We start from the raw sequence: 14,427 nt of genomic DNA, 5'->3' as shown, positions 1-14,427 counted from the left end.
CGCAGGCTCCCGCTGCCCCGCTGCCGGGCGCAGCCCCCTCGGGCTCCGTCACCGCCCAAGCCCCACCCGGCTCCCCGCCATCCCCTCCGTGCCGACACCGGCAGCCGCCGCCGAGCCGCCGCCGCGGCCCCATCCCGCCGCTCACCCAGAAGGGCTCGGAAGCGTCCACGCTGCAGAAGCTCTCGATCCCCATGGAGCGCGGCGAGGCGACCGCGGGCTCCCGCGGCAGCGCTTCCCCGTCCACAGCTCTCCGGCCTGAGCAGCGGCGGGCGGGGCCGGGCCGGCAGCGGCAGCTCGGAGCGCTGATTGGCTCCGCGTCACGGGGATGCCGAGCCCGGGCCGCCGCCGCCCGCGCTGCGCAGCCCCGCCTCGGCGGGGCGGGGGCGGCCGGTCAGCCCGCGTGCGGGCACCGCGGCGTGGGTGCGTCCCGCGGGGCCACCAACGCCTCCGCATCACGGCGGACGGGCCCAGGAGCCTCGGCCAGAGCCCGCCGCCTGCCTTTGTTCAATGCAGAAATGCGCCCCCGGCAGCGTAGCCGGAGCGGAATCGCTGCCCCGGAGCACCGCGGGCAAGTCCTTCTGCCCGGGTCGGTTGCCCCAGCAGCCTCCAGGGTCCTGCGCCTCGCACCCGCAGCCCGCCGGGCTGGGCCGGAGCCAGCGGTGGGCATGACGGTATCTCCCTCTCCGAGACACCGCTCCTGGGAACTGGGTCCCCACGCGCCCCCCGAGGAGAGGCACCGCAGTGCCCCGCTGGCACCCGGCCCGCGGGGCTGAGCCAAGGCAGGGTCCGAGGGGAAGGCCCCAGGGAAAGCCGAAGTTCACCTTTAAACCGCTCACTTCTCAGCGTGAACCAGTTGTACTGGTTTCAATGCCCTTAACTAGTTCAGGTTGATTAGCACAAACAGAACCGAGACAACTTCATCCACAACCAGGTTTGTATGAACATACGTAGTAGTTGAGCTGACTGCACAGCCCTGTGGTTGCACTGGGCTGTGTCTCACGGTGTCTTCACATCCTATTTAAAATGCTCCAGTTAAATCCACAGTCAGCTTGCCTGACTACTGTACCAGAATAGACCAGCTGGAGTATGGAGGTACATATGTAGGAATGGCATCGCATGCTGCAGGAAATAGCAGGGTGGTTACATAGTACTCTACAGTAACATCTGAAATCTTTAATCACACAAACCTCAGTTTAAAATGCTCTTGTCCATCAAGCACAATCACGGTAACAGACAAAATTGTTAAAAAGAGACAGATCTTGTTTGTTTAATGTGTAACTTAAAAGCAGGCATCACACACACAAAAAATATATCACAGACTGCTTCTTTATTCACCTGCCCTTTCAGAGCTGCAGTTTCAGAGCTGTGCTAGTGGTGGCCAGATTGTCCACCCGACTGCAATACTTCTGTCTGTCCCCCTGGATCCTGCATTCTCAGAAGAGCAGCAGCGGCTGAGTCCAGCCCACCCAGCTCCCGTCTGCATTGATGAGCGGAGCACAGAAAGATCAAACCACACACGGCGGGTGTCAGAAGTCCTATGAGTTTGTCAGTTTAACCCATAGCTTAATTCATATCATGTTAAAATCTTTACAGCATTGCAAGACAACAGATATATGTTCAAATATGATTCCCTTTATTTTTATATGCAAAAGAGAGTAAATAAGCAAGAAGTGAGGAGTGTCTAGAAAGATGCATTTTTTACCCACATATGTTTATTTTAAGCTAAAAGACTAACAAAGTTTGTTTCACATTCCAAATACTTTTCTTTCAGCCCCAGACTGTCCCAACGTCACCAATCGTCATGCTCCATGTCAATAATGTTTCTCCTCAAAAAATTATTCTTGGATTTCCACCTCAAACTAGTTCTATTCCAATTATTCCAAGGTCTATTTCCTTGTAGACCAAAATACAAAGTAAATATTTAATGTGAGAGGAAGCAAAAGAGTTCAGAAGAAAAATGTAACAGATTCACAATATTTTTTGTGGAGGAGAAAAACTAGAGCTGATACAAGGCCAAACTTGCAGAAATACAGAACCAAATCTCAGAGTACCAGGAAGTCACTGAACTTTGTGGATTTCACAAACCATTGTTGTTAAAACACAGATTAATACAAGAAATAGAAACTGAAATCTTGTCGAAAAAGGAGATTCCCTTGCAAGCAGAAAAAAGAACTACACAAAATTCTATATTAATTTTTTTTTGTGGAATACAAATTGAAGCAGGTCAGGAAACTGAAGCAGTGTGGAAAACTGCAACAACTTATCAACGGGAAATCAGGTGTGATGGAAGAGTGACTCACAAGGTCATGGAGAAGTTTGGAAGGATGCAGAGAAACATGTTTAGACTGTGAAAATGCCGTAACATTAAACACAAACAGCTGTTTGTCCCCGGAGTCCCCCGGGGATCGGGCTCAGGGTGGCCAGGGGCAAGCACTGCTCTGACTCGCTGCAGCAACTGCTGGGCTGAGGAAACACGTTGACTTCACCACCACTTCTGATTTTCCTAAATTTTATTTATTGACCTCTACCAGAGAGGCTTTGGAAGAGTGTCATATAAATATTTGGTTTGAGAGGAAATGTAACAAACAAACAAAACAAAACAATCCTAACAAACTTCCCAATCCCCACCCTTAAGTCTTGTCTTAGGCTTTACTCCCTAAGACAACTCATATTTTCCTTCAAGCCCCAGCGGACAATAGCAAATCCAGTTTGTTCACCCACACCAGCCGCATTTCCTTTGGGAAATACTTAATGCATTGACAGAATAAACACTCTTGACTCATCCCAGCAACAAGGAGCACACACACAAGCCTCCAGACACGCCAGGGATCCTCAGGCTTGCAAAACACCCCGTATACAGTTACATTTTGGCAAGTCCTTTTTATTAGAAGCTCAGCTTTGGAGAGTCCTTTTAATCAACAGTACATCTGTCAGGGACTCGGTGCAAAACTCCTCCGCTGCACACATGGAGGAAATTCTCGCTCATTTTCCATGTTTCCTTCGCCGATTTTTGCCAACCTCTGAAATTACAGAAGGAGAAAGCGTGGCAACCCTGACACTCCGCCCAGCTGACGGGGCTGGACAGCAGGACAGCGAGCGCTGCACGGGCAGCACGGAGGCGCTGCTGACGCCGGTTATTCTATCCGGGCACGACCTGGCCCCGGGCCGCTGGCAGCTGAGGGATGCCCCGGGGCTCCGCTCCCTGAGGGGCCGGGCGGGAGCCGCGCCGTCCCCTCGGGGAGGTCCTGCCGCCCGGCCCCGCTCTGTTCCCTCAGGGAGCTCCGGCCCCGTGCTGTCCCCTCAGGGAGCTCCTGGCCCTACTCTGTTCCCTCAGGGAGTTGCCGACCCCGCGCTGTCCCCTCACGGAGCTCACTCCCAGCCCCGTGCTGTCCCCTCACGGAGCTCCCGCCGCCCGGCCCCACGCCTGCGCAGTGCGCGCGGCGCCATCCGGGTCCCGGCGCGGCCATGGCGACGGTGGCGGAGCTCAAAGCAGGTCGGGGCGGGAGCCGGGGCTGGGGTCGGGGATGTCTCGGGCCGCCGGGAGGGCAGGAGCGCGGATCGCCTTTCCGCGGCCACACGGATGGGTCTCAGAGCTGCCGCGGGCGCTAATGGGGGCCCCCGTCCCTTGGCGCTGCCCCCGCCATGTACCGCGGGCTGTATTTCTGTATACTTCTGTATTAAACGCATCTTGGTGCAGTAACATCCTATTTCTTAGATTGCCAGAATGTATGCTTGCGACTAAAAAAAAAATAATAAATTTGTATTTGTGAGTTTTCTGAAGGTTTAATTTTATCAGGGCCGCGCCTGGCCTGGTGGGTCGTGCCCAGGGGCCGATACCGTATCGCTGTGGCACACCTTATCGCGTGCGCCAAAACTCTGTTTGTATCGGGGTAATTAATGCTGGAGTGCGTTTGGCTTTAAATTAACGCGCCTTTTCGTGGTGGTAGTTTTAAAGGACACACTGGAAAAAAGAGGAGCTCTTGCCCAGATCAAGGCGAGGATCAGAGCTGAAGTGTTCAATGCCCTGGAGGACCAGAGCGAGCCGCGGCCGACGCTGTCCCGGGAGAACCTGCTGATCAACGAGCTCATCCGGGAGTACCTGGCGTACAACCACTATAAATACACTGCGTCTGTTCTGACTGCAGGTATTGGCCGTGGGTTTGTGTCATCGCTGTACTAGTAATCGGTGATTGTTTGGTTGAATAATTCCAGTGATATTATGGAATTAGTAAGTGTGACAAGCTGCATAATCTTGTCTTCCCTTGGGAATTAACAGGGTACAAACAACCTCTCCGCAGCTCTACTTGCGGCATTAAGCTAAATCACTCCATTAGTTTTCAAGAAGACTTACTCTCTTCTCCTTTACCCTTGAGGTAAATTGTTCGACACAGTAGTTGATGCAAGGGCAAGAAAACTTGATAACAGCCTGCAAACTCAAATTTCTTGACATGCCTGAGAGTAGTAGTTTATAGAAAGAGTTGTTTGCCTGATGAATTTATCTTTGTACTGTAAAACTTCTTTAATATTTTTCTTAGATTCTTTAAATGAAAATAAAAACTGTAATGTGCTATTGTAAGTTATACCTGTATGAATTACTAATGCTTAAGTGAGTTCCCTGGAATTACAATACACTGATAGTTATTCATAATCTAAAAGGGAGCTATGTGCTCTTCTGTTAATTGGTGACATTTTTCTTACCAGTCTTAAGATCCAGGGATTTTGTTTTCCAGAATCCGGCCAGCCTGAAGTGCCCTTGGATAGACAATTTCTTGCCAAAGAGCTGAATATAGTTGAAGATGCAAGTGGAAAATCAGTGTAAGGAAGAATTTTGGAATGCCCTGTATATTCTGTATATTCTATATGCCAGTATGTTTTTCTCTTCAGTGTAATTATAAATCACATATAGATGTTCTCACCAATTAAAATGTGGCTGATCCCACGCATGTTCTAAAATGCTGGATTCAGCTTCAGGATGCCAAACATGAGGCTGTTTTTAGACATGCTCCAAACTAACACTGCTTTCTGCCAACGCTGTGGCATTCTCCAGATAGTGCCCTTGTGCACCAAAACACAACTCTCTCACCAGTACAGTCTACAGAAAGTAGATCTGCTCTGTGCATCTCTTGTGAGTTGCTGTGTGGAGCAATAGGAAGATTACTGTGAGATTAGATATAAAATCAGTGCTGCAATAAAACTGCATGAATGGCCTGAGGCTGGAGCAGGTTCAGACACGTTCAGCATTCTCTGTAGCTCGTGCTGTCTGAACCTGTCAGTGCTGAGGAAGAGCCAAGTTTGAGATGTGCCATGGTGGACTGGGCCACCAAGGTCTGATCTGTTGTGAGTGTGTGGATCCTTCTGATGGCTGAGAATGTGGATCTCTGCTCCTGTGCTGAACACACTCCAGTTCTTCACCTGCCAGGGGAGCTGAAGTTCAGTGGAGAGTGTCTCTTAGTCTGAGCCTTTTAGGGCAGTGTTGGTGTTCAGGGGGAGCTTAGATCTGTGCTTATTTATGTAATGATACCTGGATGGGTTGTAAGTCATCAAAGATGCATGTACATATTGTAGAAGTAAATGCTAATACCTAAGAAGTCCTGGGAGAAGGGTGTATTTTAATGCTCAGTATTTCATAGACTTTACAGACTACTTTTGAATTTCTCCCTTATGCAGACCTCTCCTGTATGGAATTCTCTCTCATTTCTTACATGGTGGTAAAGAAGAAAGTACCCAGAATCTCCTTCCAAAAGTGTCCTTGCTGAATTATCCAAAGCAGAACCTTGGCAAACCAGCTGCTGAGAGAAATCAAAAAGGTGTGTGCAATGTTATTTTTGCAGAACTTTTGTCTGTGACCAGATTTCCTACACCATGCATGTGCTTATATTAGCATAACCATGCAGCTGGACACCGTGTACCTCCTTCTCTGTGCAAGGAGTGCTTTCATCTGACACCAAATGGCTTTTACCCTAAATGTTCAGCTGGCCAAATTGTACTCCCTTATACTATTACAAACCTGAAAAGGGTCAGCTAGAGACAGTCTCACTATACTGGGAATTCAATACAATATTTTAACCTAAATTCTCAATAAAATAAATAGTGGGCATATCTCTGTTTCTTATCTGGTCTAACCTAATTTCTGTAGAAAGTTCTTAACTCTTTATCTGTCAGTTCTTTACATGGGCATAAACTTCTTCTGAGAACATAACTCATATCCTATTTGCCACAAAAGCTTAAGCCCAAAGTTCATTGCTCTACAGTAAACACTGCTAAACCTTACTTGCCTTTTCTGGCCTGCTTTTGGACTGCTTACAATTAATACCACCTAAGCTAGAGAACAAAAAGGTTCATTGGCCCAGCTTTTTCCTTCTAAGAGTCTGCTTGGCATATTGCTTCATTTTTTACTGTGAAAATGTATTACTCTCCTGTTAATACCATGAACTGTTTGGTTTGTATCCAAAAACTTCCAAAGTATGAAGCCTGAGATTTTACTGACATCTGAAAAGGGTGAGAAGTACTAACAGTTTTTTAACAGTTAATTCATTGAGACAATGATGTTTTTCTTCTGCCAGAAGAGGGGGCTGAAGAAACAAAATTTCCATACCAAAACTACTATAAATTACTTCTTTGTTAGAAAACAATTATTCCTATCAGAAATTTCTCCATTTTTAAAACAAACTGAATGTATGGGAGAATTGTTTTTAAAGTAACTTTCGTTTCTACTGACTCTGCAGGGTCACCCTGCCCTGCTGACTCCAATATAACTTCACCTGGAGATTTAATTGGTTACAGTTAGTTACAGAACCCAGGATCAATCTTGAGACACAACAGCACATTGCTGTTTTAGAACTAAACAAAAAATTAATTTTTTAAGGCTTTGAACCTTTAAGGAAATGTATTCTGAAATTACTTTCTGCATGTGTTTGTGGGTTATGTTAGTTGGCACCTAAAGGAAGTGGGTTTAAAATATTAATTATCCAACTGTGTTCATTAGGCTGCATATTCATAAACTCAACCTGCCAAGTCTCTTATTTAACATCTAACTTGCTTTTCACTTTAGAAATTATCTTGTTTATTTAGATGTATGAGTACCCCAGCAGACTGGGGATCCTGGTGAAAGGTGTGAAATCTGGTGTTTCTTTTCTCATTCTCTGCAGCTGAGTTGGAAGTTGTCTGAAATCCACTCTCAGTAATATAAAGCTTTTATCTCCTACATTGCATGGAAATGCATGGAAACATTTATCTATAAAATTTCCTAAGTTCCCCATGATGATATTGTTCATCACAGTTGGTAATACTAGAAGGTAACACACCTTGGACTCCAGATGCATGAGAATATTTTTGTCTGTGTTTCATTTTCAGACAGAATTCCAGAACCAGGAAGGATGGCTGGCACGAGCATCGAAGAGCCTCTTATTTTACAAAGTGTAAAGAGATGATATCTTTCATTTTCTAATTTCTCATTTCAAGGTCTGTCAGATTTAATTTAGGACATTCTTCATTGCACAAATTTCTCCAGTAAATCCAGTGGGACCATTTTAGCTTGTAACATCTACTCGAGACAGGATGACAAGGTCATGCTTACTGTCAATTTAAAAAATGTTAGCAAAGCTCTCTTTCCCCACTGCTGATAGAAGGAAGACTGTATAGGGACTCACCTTAGTGAATCCTGGATCTAGAATTGCACCTGAATATACTGAGTTTATCCAATAAATTTTTATATAATAACTTATAATTTTTACTTTTATATCCTTGTGTGTTTTTCCTGTGTTTCTGAATAAAATTTTTCAATTTTATTCTGTGTGGTATTTTGAGAGTGTTCAAACTAAACATTTCAATCATTCTTTTTAAAAAGAAGCTGCAACTTTCAGATACGTAAGGGAAAAGAAATTCTAATAGAAAAATTGAAGTGATTTAGAGGGATAGTTGTTTTTAATTCTCCAGAAATGGAGACTATATTTATCCTCATTCCAGCAAACAAACAAGAGTAAGTTTTTTCCATCTGGAGTTGCTATAAATTGTTTGGTGTAACACTGGGTATATGGGAGGCAAAGGAACTTCTGGGTTTTTTTCCCAAACAGCATGAAACTAAGTCAGGCAAAGCTAAAAATAAAGTTGATAGTAGATTACTGATTCTCAGAACTCATTTTTAGCTGAGGTATTTACATGTTTTGAAATGGTAATTTATTTTAAAAGCCAAACTTGCAGGAGTACATAAAAAATAACATCTATTTTTTTCTCTTCTCATTTTAACAAAATGCATAAATGTTAAATATATCCAGTGGTACTGAGAGGAGTTTTGTATAAATAAATCTTTAGAGGAAGGTCCTTAAAAATCCTTATTGTTAGATAAATGGTAGAGTGGAAGGGGGAAGAGAGGAGGAGAACCTGCAGTTTGTGCAGTTGCAAGGACCCCAAGTTGTGAATTTCACACTGTGAAGTTTTGCCTTTATCTTGATTTGACCCAGTTAGCATTGCAGGGATATTTTTTATTTCTCCCAGCAGCCTGCACTGTAATGTGGAGTTGCAGAGAGGCTGCATTTATCCATTTGAAGCCTCAGCAGTGAGCTCATCTCCTCTGTGACTGGCAGTGCTCCTCGCTGGCTGATTTGTGAGTGTCTCAGGACTGCTGCCAGGAGGGGAGGACCTGTGTTCACAAATAAACCTCAATCAAATCCATCTTTAAGTCGTCTGCAGCAGTGGCAGCTGACCACTGGATCAGGCAAGGGAATCTCTGTGTGCTCTGTGCTCACACCTCTGTCACCTTCAGCTGCTGGGCAGAAGAGCCATCCCTGAATTTCTAATTTTATTCTCTGGAAGTTCAGTGCTAGACCCCTGTTTTTCCATGAAACAGTGGATCAAATTGTTATGTGTATTTGGATTCTGAATTGTCTTTTCAAGGGCAAAGAAAAGGGTTCTGAAAACACAAAAGCTCAAACCTTCTGTGCTATGCAAATGTTTCAGTGTAACCAAAGGCACTGCTTCTGCTTTGTGTCTTCCCACCATACATCATTCAGATGCTACCCAGGTGCTATGGAGCTCCCTGGGAAATTAATTTTTATTGGTAGAAATTAAAAAAAAATATCCCCCAGGCTGAAGAAGGCAAAGGGATGTTTGGTACCTGTCCTTTCCCAAGCACACAGCTCAGCAGGCTCCTCTCTCCACAGTCAGGGAAGCAGAGGCTGCTACAAGGGCATCCTTCACTGAGCTTTGAGGTAAAGATGCATGTCTGAAATCAGAGACAAAATACAATTGAAACAACGGGAATCTGTGGACTGTTTTCTCTGGGGATTCACCCATTGTACAGACACTGTGTTGGACAGTGGATGGAATTTGGTCTGTTTGCTCTGGGTGTAACTTGAATTTCATCTAATTCTCCAATACCCTCACAGCCACATCTGGGGGTTAGAAACAATCTCTTGTTTCAAAGTATAATCATTGTACAAGCAAACTAAAGGCAAATTAAAGTGTATTTCCAGTGATGTTTATTTACAACAAAGCTTTGAAATATGTCTATGAAAATATACTGGTCCAATCATATTATTAATCGTCTAGCATTTATCTTGTCAGTACATGAAATATGAGAGTATCTTTCAAGATACTGACATACAGCAAATCTCTGAATGTCAGACTGCCTGCCTTGTTACTGGGTGAAGAGGAATTGCAAATCTTTCCCACATGGATGCACTTAGCATTCCTTAAAATTTTAAGGTGAGATCAATATTTAGATCAAAATATTTCACAGTCCTAGAGTCACAGGTTCAGGTTTTAAAAGAAATTGCCACCTAGGTGAGCATACACAAAAAAATTATTTTCTTAAATTCGGAAGTTGCATAATTACAGCCTGGCATGTCTTGTATTAACTGCCCTTATTCTTTCCTACTGACAACAGAAAATGAAAATGAAAAAAAAAGATACAAGCATATAGAAGTTTAGGGTCTTTAAATAGCAAAATGCATTTGTGAGTTTTGTTGGAGAAAGAACATTAACCAAGAGCATTATGGAGGGAATGCCATTAAAAGAGGCTGTTTGTTGTCTAAGCACATTATCACAAGTGAAGGTGACAAGGAGCCAGTGAAGTCTGGTGTGGATATCAGATCTGGAAAGCACTTTGGAAGAACTTAACCCACAAGTTTTAAAAATAAAAAATTCTTCAAGACCAAATTTTTGCTCTCCCCTTGAAGGAGAGCAAACTGTGTCTCTCGACTGCAGCTGTGCTGTTTCAGAGGTTTCAGTTTCTGTCCTGCACAGAGGAGATTTTTTGAAGCTTTATCAGCTCCCCCCGAGGAGTCAGTTACGTTTTCCTTCCTGAGCACCCTCATGTCAGGCACCCAATCTCGGTGCCACTGGATCAGTTTTCCGGAGGACTGATTAGCCTTGGGTAATCACCTTCAGGAAAAGAAACCCCAAAAGGTTTGTTCACACTTGCAAATACACCCTTTCGGCAGCAGCTGATTCAGACCTGCTCTGTGCACTTCACACACTTCACCTGACCGCCTGCAGCAGCGTGAGGCACAAACATCAAGCAGTTGGTGAATGTTTTCCCTCATCAGACTGTTCTCAAGATTGATTGTCCTGGCTTGGACACAGACTGTCCCTCCTGCTGCAAGGGCACACCTTGACACAGGTGGTAATCCACCAGTACAATTACCTGTTTTAATTACACTTGTCATCTTAGAGAAACATGGTTGGTAAAACTTGAGTAAAAACATTTTTAAACAAAACAAACATTGCTTACCTGATGCTTTAACAAACTAACATCACCGTCTGTGCTTTTCTCTTTTCCTCTCTCTTGTGTTCAGGTTACTGAACACATGGTAAGGCAGCTAAAAGTTCACTTCTTTCCTTCTTGGGTCCTCTTTCTTTTCCCCAAGTAAAATATTTACAGTGAAAATTCAGTAAGGAGATATTTAAGGGTAGGGTACTTCATGCTTTATTTTTTTCTAGGAAAGTAATTAAAACAAATAAACAAATCAAGAGGGTTTAAACAAAGCTTATTTTCTTTCTTGTCACAAACTCATCATCCACTGGAAATCCACAGCTTTCATTTTGAGGCAACTTTGGTTTAAAACAAACACCACAACTTTCAGGAGCCCCCAGCCAGGCTGTCAGATTAGTATATTCTTACATTAGCTTTTAAGTGAAGGTTGGAAGCCATGCTCATACTCATCAATTCCTACCCCACATGGCTTGAGAGTGCAACTCTTTCAGTCCCAGCAGTAAGCAGTAATATTTTTTTTTACTTTCCAGCTCCATTTAATGTCACATCATAGATCACCCTCCGGCACTGCTGCTGTTAAACTCCCTCCTCGGGCAGCAAGCCTGCGTGTGCAGTGGTTTGCAGACCAGCCAGAATAATTTCCACTCCTTTTTAAGCTACTATTATAATGTGTCTGGTTTTGTGAAACAGCTGCATGTGTTTAAAAGGAGCTTCTTAGAATAACTTTGATGAATGTTAAAATGATCATACTTTTCAGAGGATTCCCTTGCATTTCATTGTGTTTCTAATTAAAAGCTAAATTTGCAATCAATAAACTGCAGGGGAAAATGTAAGGTAGGGTGAACTACCCTGCCCTGTGAGGAACTTTCTGCTAACAAGGACAAGTTTCTTGGATTTATGTGGTGGTGATCATTTCCCTGGCTTTGCTCCAACAAAGTCACGCGTGCACAGGTCTGATATGGCGCTGCTGGGTCCTGCAAGGCTCTGCATGGCTCCGTGGCAGCCCCACACCACTGCAGACACCAAGCCTTCCTCTGGCAGGATGGTCTGTGACCTCTGGGACTGTGTCACTGCCCTGGCAAATCTGGTCTTCTCCAGCTGAAGCCCACACTTGACCCTGCCTCTGATATTTCTGAAATGTTGCAGGGCAGAAACCCCAGGGCTCTTTCCCTCTCTCTTCTTTGTCCAAATTTTTTCACCACTGGCCAGAACTAGAAGAAGAGATTTCAGGTCTATCACACCTGCAAGTTCCTGACCCAGTGACAGCAGAGGTTTTCAGCCCAGCTCCCCTCATAGGTATTTTTTTAGGATGATGAGACCAATATGAGCTCCATCCATCTTCCCCAGGAGGGTTTATTTTCCAGAGAAGACAGAGCTGTTGATGTTAAGAGAAATAATTTCACTCAGGCCTGTGCTCTGATCCTTTGGGTATACACCATATTTAGTCTGTTGCTGAGAGGGGGTTGTTTCGGTATTTTGTATTTGGCACGTCGATGGGAATTCCTAGAGGATCCTAGCTTTCCCTTTTTGGGATATCTCCATCCACAGGTCCTACTGCACAAGGCTGTTGGCTACAAGGGGAGGAAGGAGGGGGGACAGCTGGGGACTGAAGGTTTGGGGGGTGTGAGGAAGGTTTGATGAGGACCAGAGCACTCCCTAACCCCTGCAGGTCTGGCTCCCAGCGCCCTGTGCTGCTCTCCCTGCCAGCACACGGTGCCTGCTCCCTGCTCTGTGTGTGCATCCCAGGGACTGTGCCCCCCCAGCTCTTCACCACTTCTCTTCTACATTTACGTGCACAGGGAGGTATTTCTAGGTATTTCTTATATATTAACAAGTATTTACAGTCCTTTCTCAAGAACTGAGCTGCACACTGGATCACAAAAGAAACTTAGGCAAATCTGCTGGGAAGGTGGCAAACAACCCTCTCATTTCCCAGGGGCAAAGGAGGCTTAAACCAGCCCCAGGCTCCAAATGTCACATAAACACAGAGAGACCCAGGGCCACTTCCACCCACACAGTCCTGCTGTGTTAGGAATAACCCTCTTTGCCCAAGCAACCCTGAACTCAGGGACCTAGCTCCAACAAAATGCACTGACAGTGGGTAGGAAGCATCCTGTGCCACACGGCCCGTGACCTGTCCTTTGCCCTTCTAGGCACAGGGCCATGAGGGCAGGGATACTGCCAAGGCAGGAAGGAGTTAAAGGTCCATCTGCTTTGTCAGACAGCAGGGGAAAAGTGTGAAACCCTGAACTTGTGATTTAGGGGCACCTTTCATACATCTTTTTGAAAGCCAGAATCAGCTTGCTTCCCTAAAAAAGTGGCTCGGGGCAGGGGCCACAGCCCAGGGCTAGGCCCTGCTGGGAACGAGCTCCTTGGCTCGGGCTGTGTTTTTTAAGCCAGGTACCAAAAGGATTTTCCAGCAGGACGTGGTTTCCAGGGCCCCTCCCCACTGACAAGATTCTCCTCCTCTATATAGGGAGGCTGCAAAGGCAGCGAGGACTTGGGCTGTCCCGGCTGGTGGCTGTATCTCCAACTCACTCTGCTCCCCCCATTGGACACCTGTGAGTACACGGGGGGCCAGGTCCCTGCTGGGGACAGGGCTGGGGGCTCACAGCTTTGGGAGGGGGACTCTGGCAACTTAACTCTTACTCTGCTCTGCAAACGCATCCAGAGCATTAACCTGGGGATGGGAACAGACCTCTCAGATGTGCTTGGGTGATGCATGCTGGCTTGTGCTACTGCTTGGGTTCTGCTTAAAATGCATATGTGCATGCTGAAGGTGGGCACAGGTGTTCTGGCCTGCTTCTGGTCACTGCTAGCACTGCCATTGCTGTGTCCAGCCTGAAAGACACCAACTGCAGAGAAGGAGTCCTGCTCTGAGCCGGCAGCAACGCTGCCACAAGGTGCAGGGCAGTGCAGGTGGTCCTGAGAGCTGCTGCAGGCAACCATCACTCCTGCATTTGGGAATGAAAAACCTGAGCTGCTGATCTTCTTTAATGTTCCTAACCTCTCCGTCCTAATAAAGGACTGCTGAAAGAAAGTGCAACCAAATAAAAAAAATTCGTTCATCAGTAACTTGTTCTTTAAAGGGGAAAAATGCTTAAAAAATTAGAAGGATAAATAGCCCAGCATTACATATGTATGCTTTAATATGCTGGGAACGCATCTGAAGCAAAAATTATCTGACAATTTACTGAACTACAGTAATTTCAAATGTGACATGCCTCTTTTTTTTTAAATGGAAAATAAAGCAACAAACTTCTAAGAAAATCCCATAAGTAAATTAAAACGACAGTAGATGGCAGTGCAGAAAGCAGCTTCAGCACCATCCCACAGGTTCACGGGCTTCTTTCACCTATACATGCGTGTGTCTGTGTTTGTGTGCATGCACACCTGTAAAAATGTTGATATTTATGTGAAAGGCATATATGTTTGCATAAATTAAGAAGCATCATGAGATATTTTCAATATAAGAGAAATCAGAAGGCTTGTCATTATCTAATACATCCATGTTAGTAAAACCTTTTCTAAACTACACCTGTTGAAAGACAAGCCCACCTTGCCCTTCACTCCCAGCTGTGCCCTGACAGGCAGTTTGCAGCAGGGTGGGCTGGGTGGACTGACTTGCTGAACTCCCCAAGCTCCCCCTGAAGCCTCTCAGGCAGGGGCTGAGCTGATGAACCCCCGAGAGCAAAGCTCTGATGAAGCTGCCACTT

At 45.4% G+C, this 14,427-nt stretch overlaps 3 protein-coding genes across 7 annotated transcripts in view; 2 read left to right on the top strand and 1 right to left on the bottom strand.

The window, feature by feature from the left end:
- The window catches only part of ABCC1 (ATP binding cassette subfamily C member 1 (ABCC1 blood group)), a 45,301-nt gene extending 45,022 nt beyond the window's left edge, over positions 1-279 (bottom strand). Inside the window, exon 1 of the mRNA XM_064390431.1 lies at positions 146-279. Within this exon, the coding sequence (XP_064246501.1) occupies positions 146-193 (48 nt within the window). The 5' untranslated portion in view covers positions 194-279. The remainder of the gene's footprint in view (positions 1-145) is intronic.
- Positions 280-3,353: 3,074 nt separating this feature from the next.
- On the top strand, positions 3,354-7,787 carry CEP20 (centrosomal protein 20). Of its 2 annotated transcripts, XM_064390255.1 has the most exons (5): positions 3,354-3,493; positions 3,948-4,145; positions 4,731-4,815; positions 5,668-5,807; positions 7,354-7,787. In XM_064390255.1, exons 1-5 carry the CDS (start codon positions 3,466-3,468, stop codon positions 7,428-7,430), a joined length of 528 nt encoding a protein of 175 aa, XP_064246325.1. In that variant the 5' UTR covers positions 3,354-3,465; the 3' UTR covers positions 7,431-7,787. The 2 variants fall into 2 exon arrangements, with proteins under 2 accessions (XP_064246325.1, XP_064246326.1); XM_064390256.1 differs by lacking the exons at positions 5,668-5,807; positions 7,354-7,787 and having other exon boundaries at positions 4,731-4,819.
- Positions 7,788-13,121: 5,334 nt separating this feature from the next.
- The window catches only part of MYH11 (myosin heavy chain 11), a 54,734-nt gene continuing 53,428 nt past the window's right edge, over positions 13,122-14,427 (top strand). For all 4 annotated transcript variants that reach the window (XM_064390244.1, XM_064390243.1, XM_064390245.1 and 1 more), the window contains exon 1: positions 13,122-13,272. The gene's annotated coding sequence lies outside the window, so the exon portion shown is untranslated. The remainder of the gene's footprint in view (positions 13,273-14,427) is intronic.

Source organism: Passer domesticus, chromosome 15, assembly GCF_036417665.1.
Source record: "Passer domesticus isolate bPasDom1 chromosome 15, bPasDom1.hap1, whole genome shotgun sequence".
In the NCBI taxonomy this organism is placed as follows: domain Eukaryota; kingdom Metazoa; phylum Chordata; class Aves; order Passeriformes; family Passeridae; genus Passer; species Passer domesticus.
The sequence above is the reverse complement of the archived record's forward strand: the minus strand, read 5'-3'. Positions and strand labels throughout refer to the sequence as shown.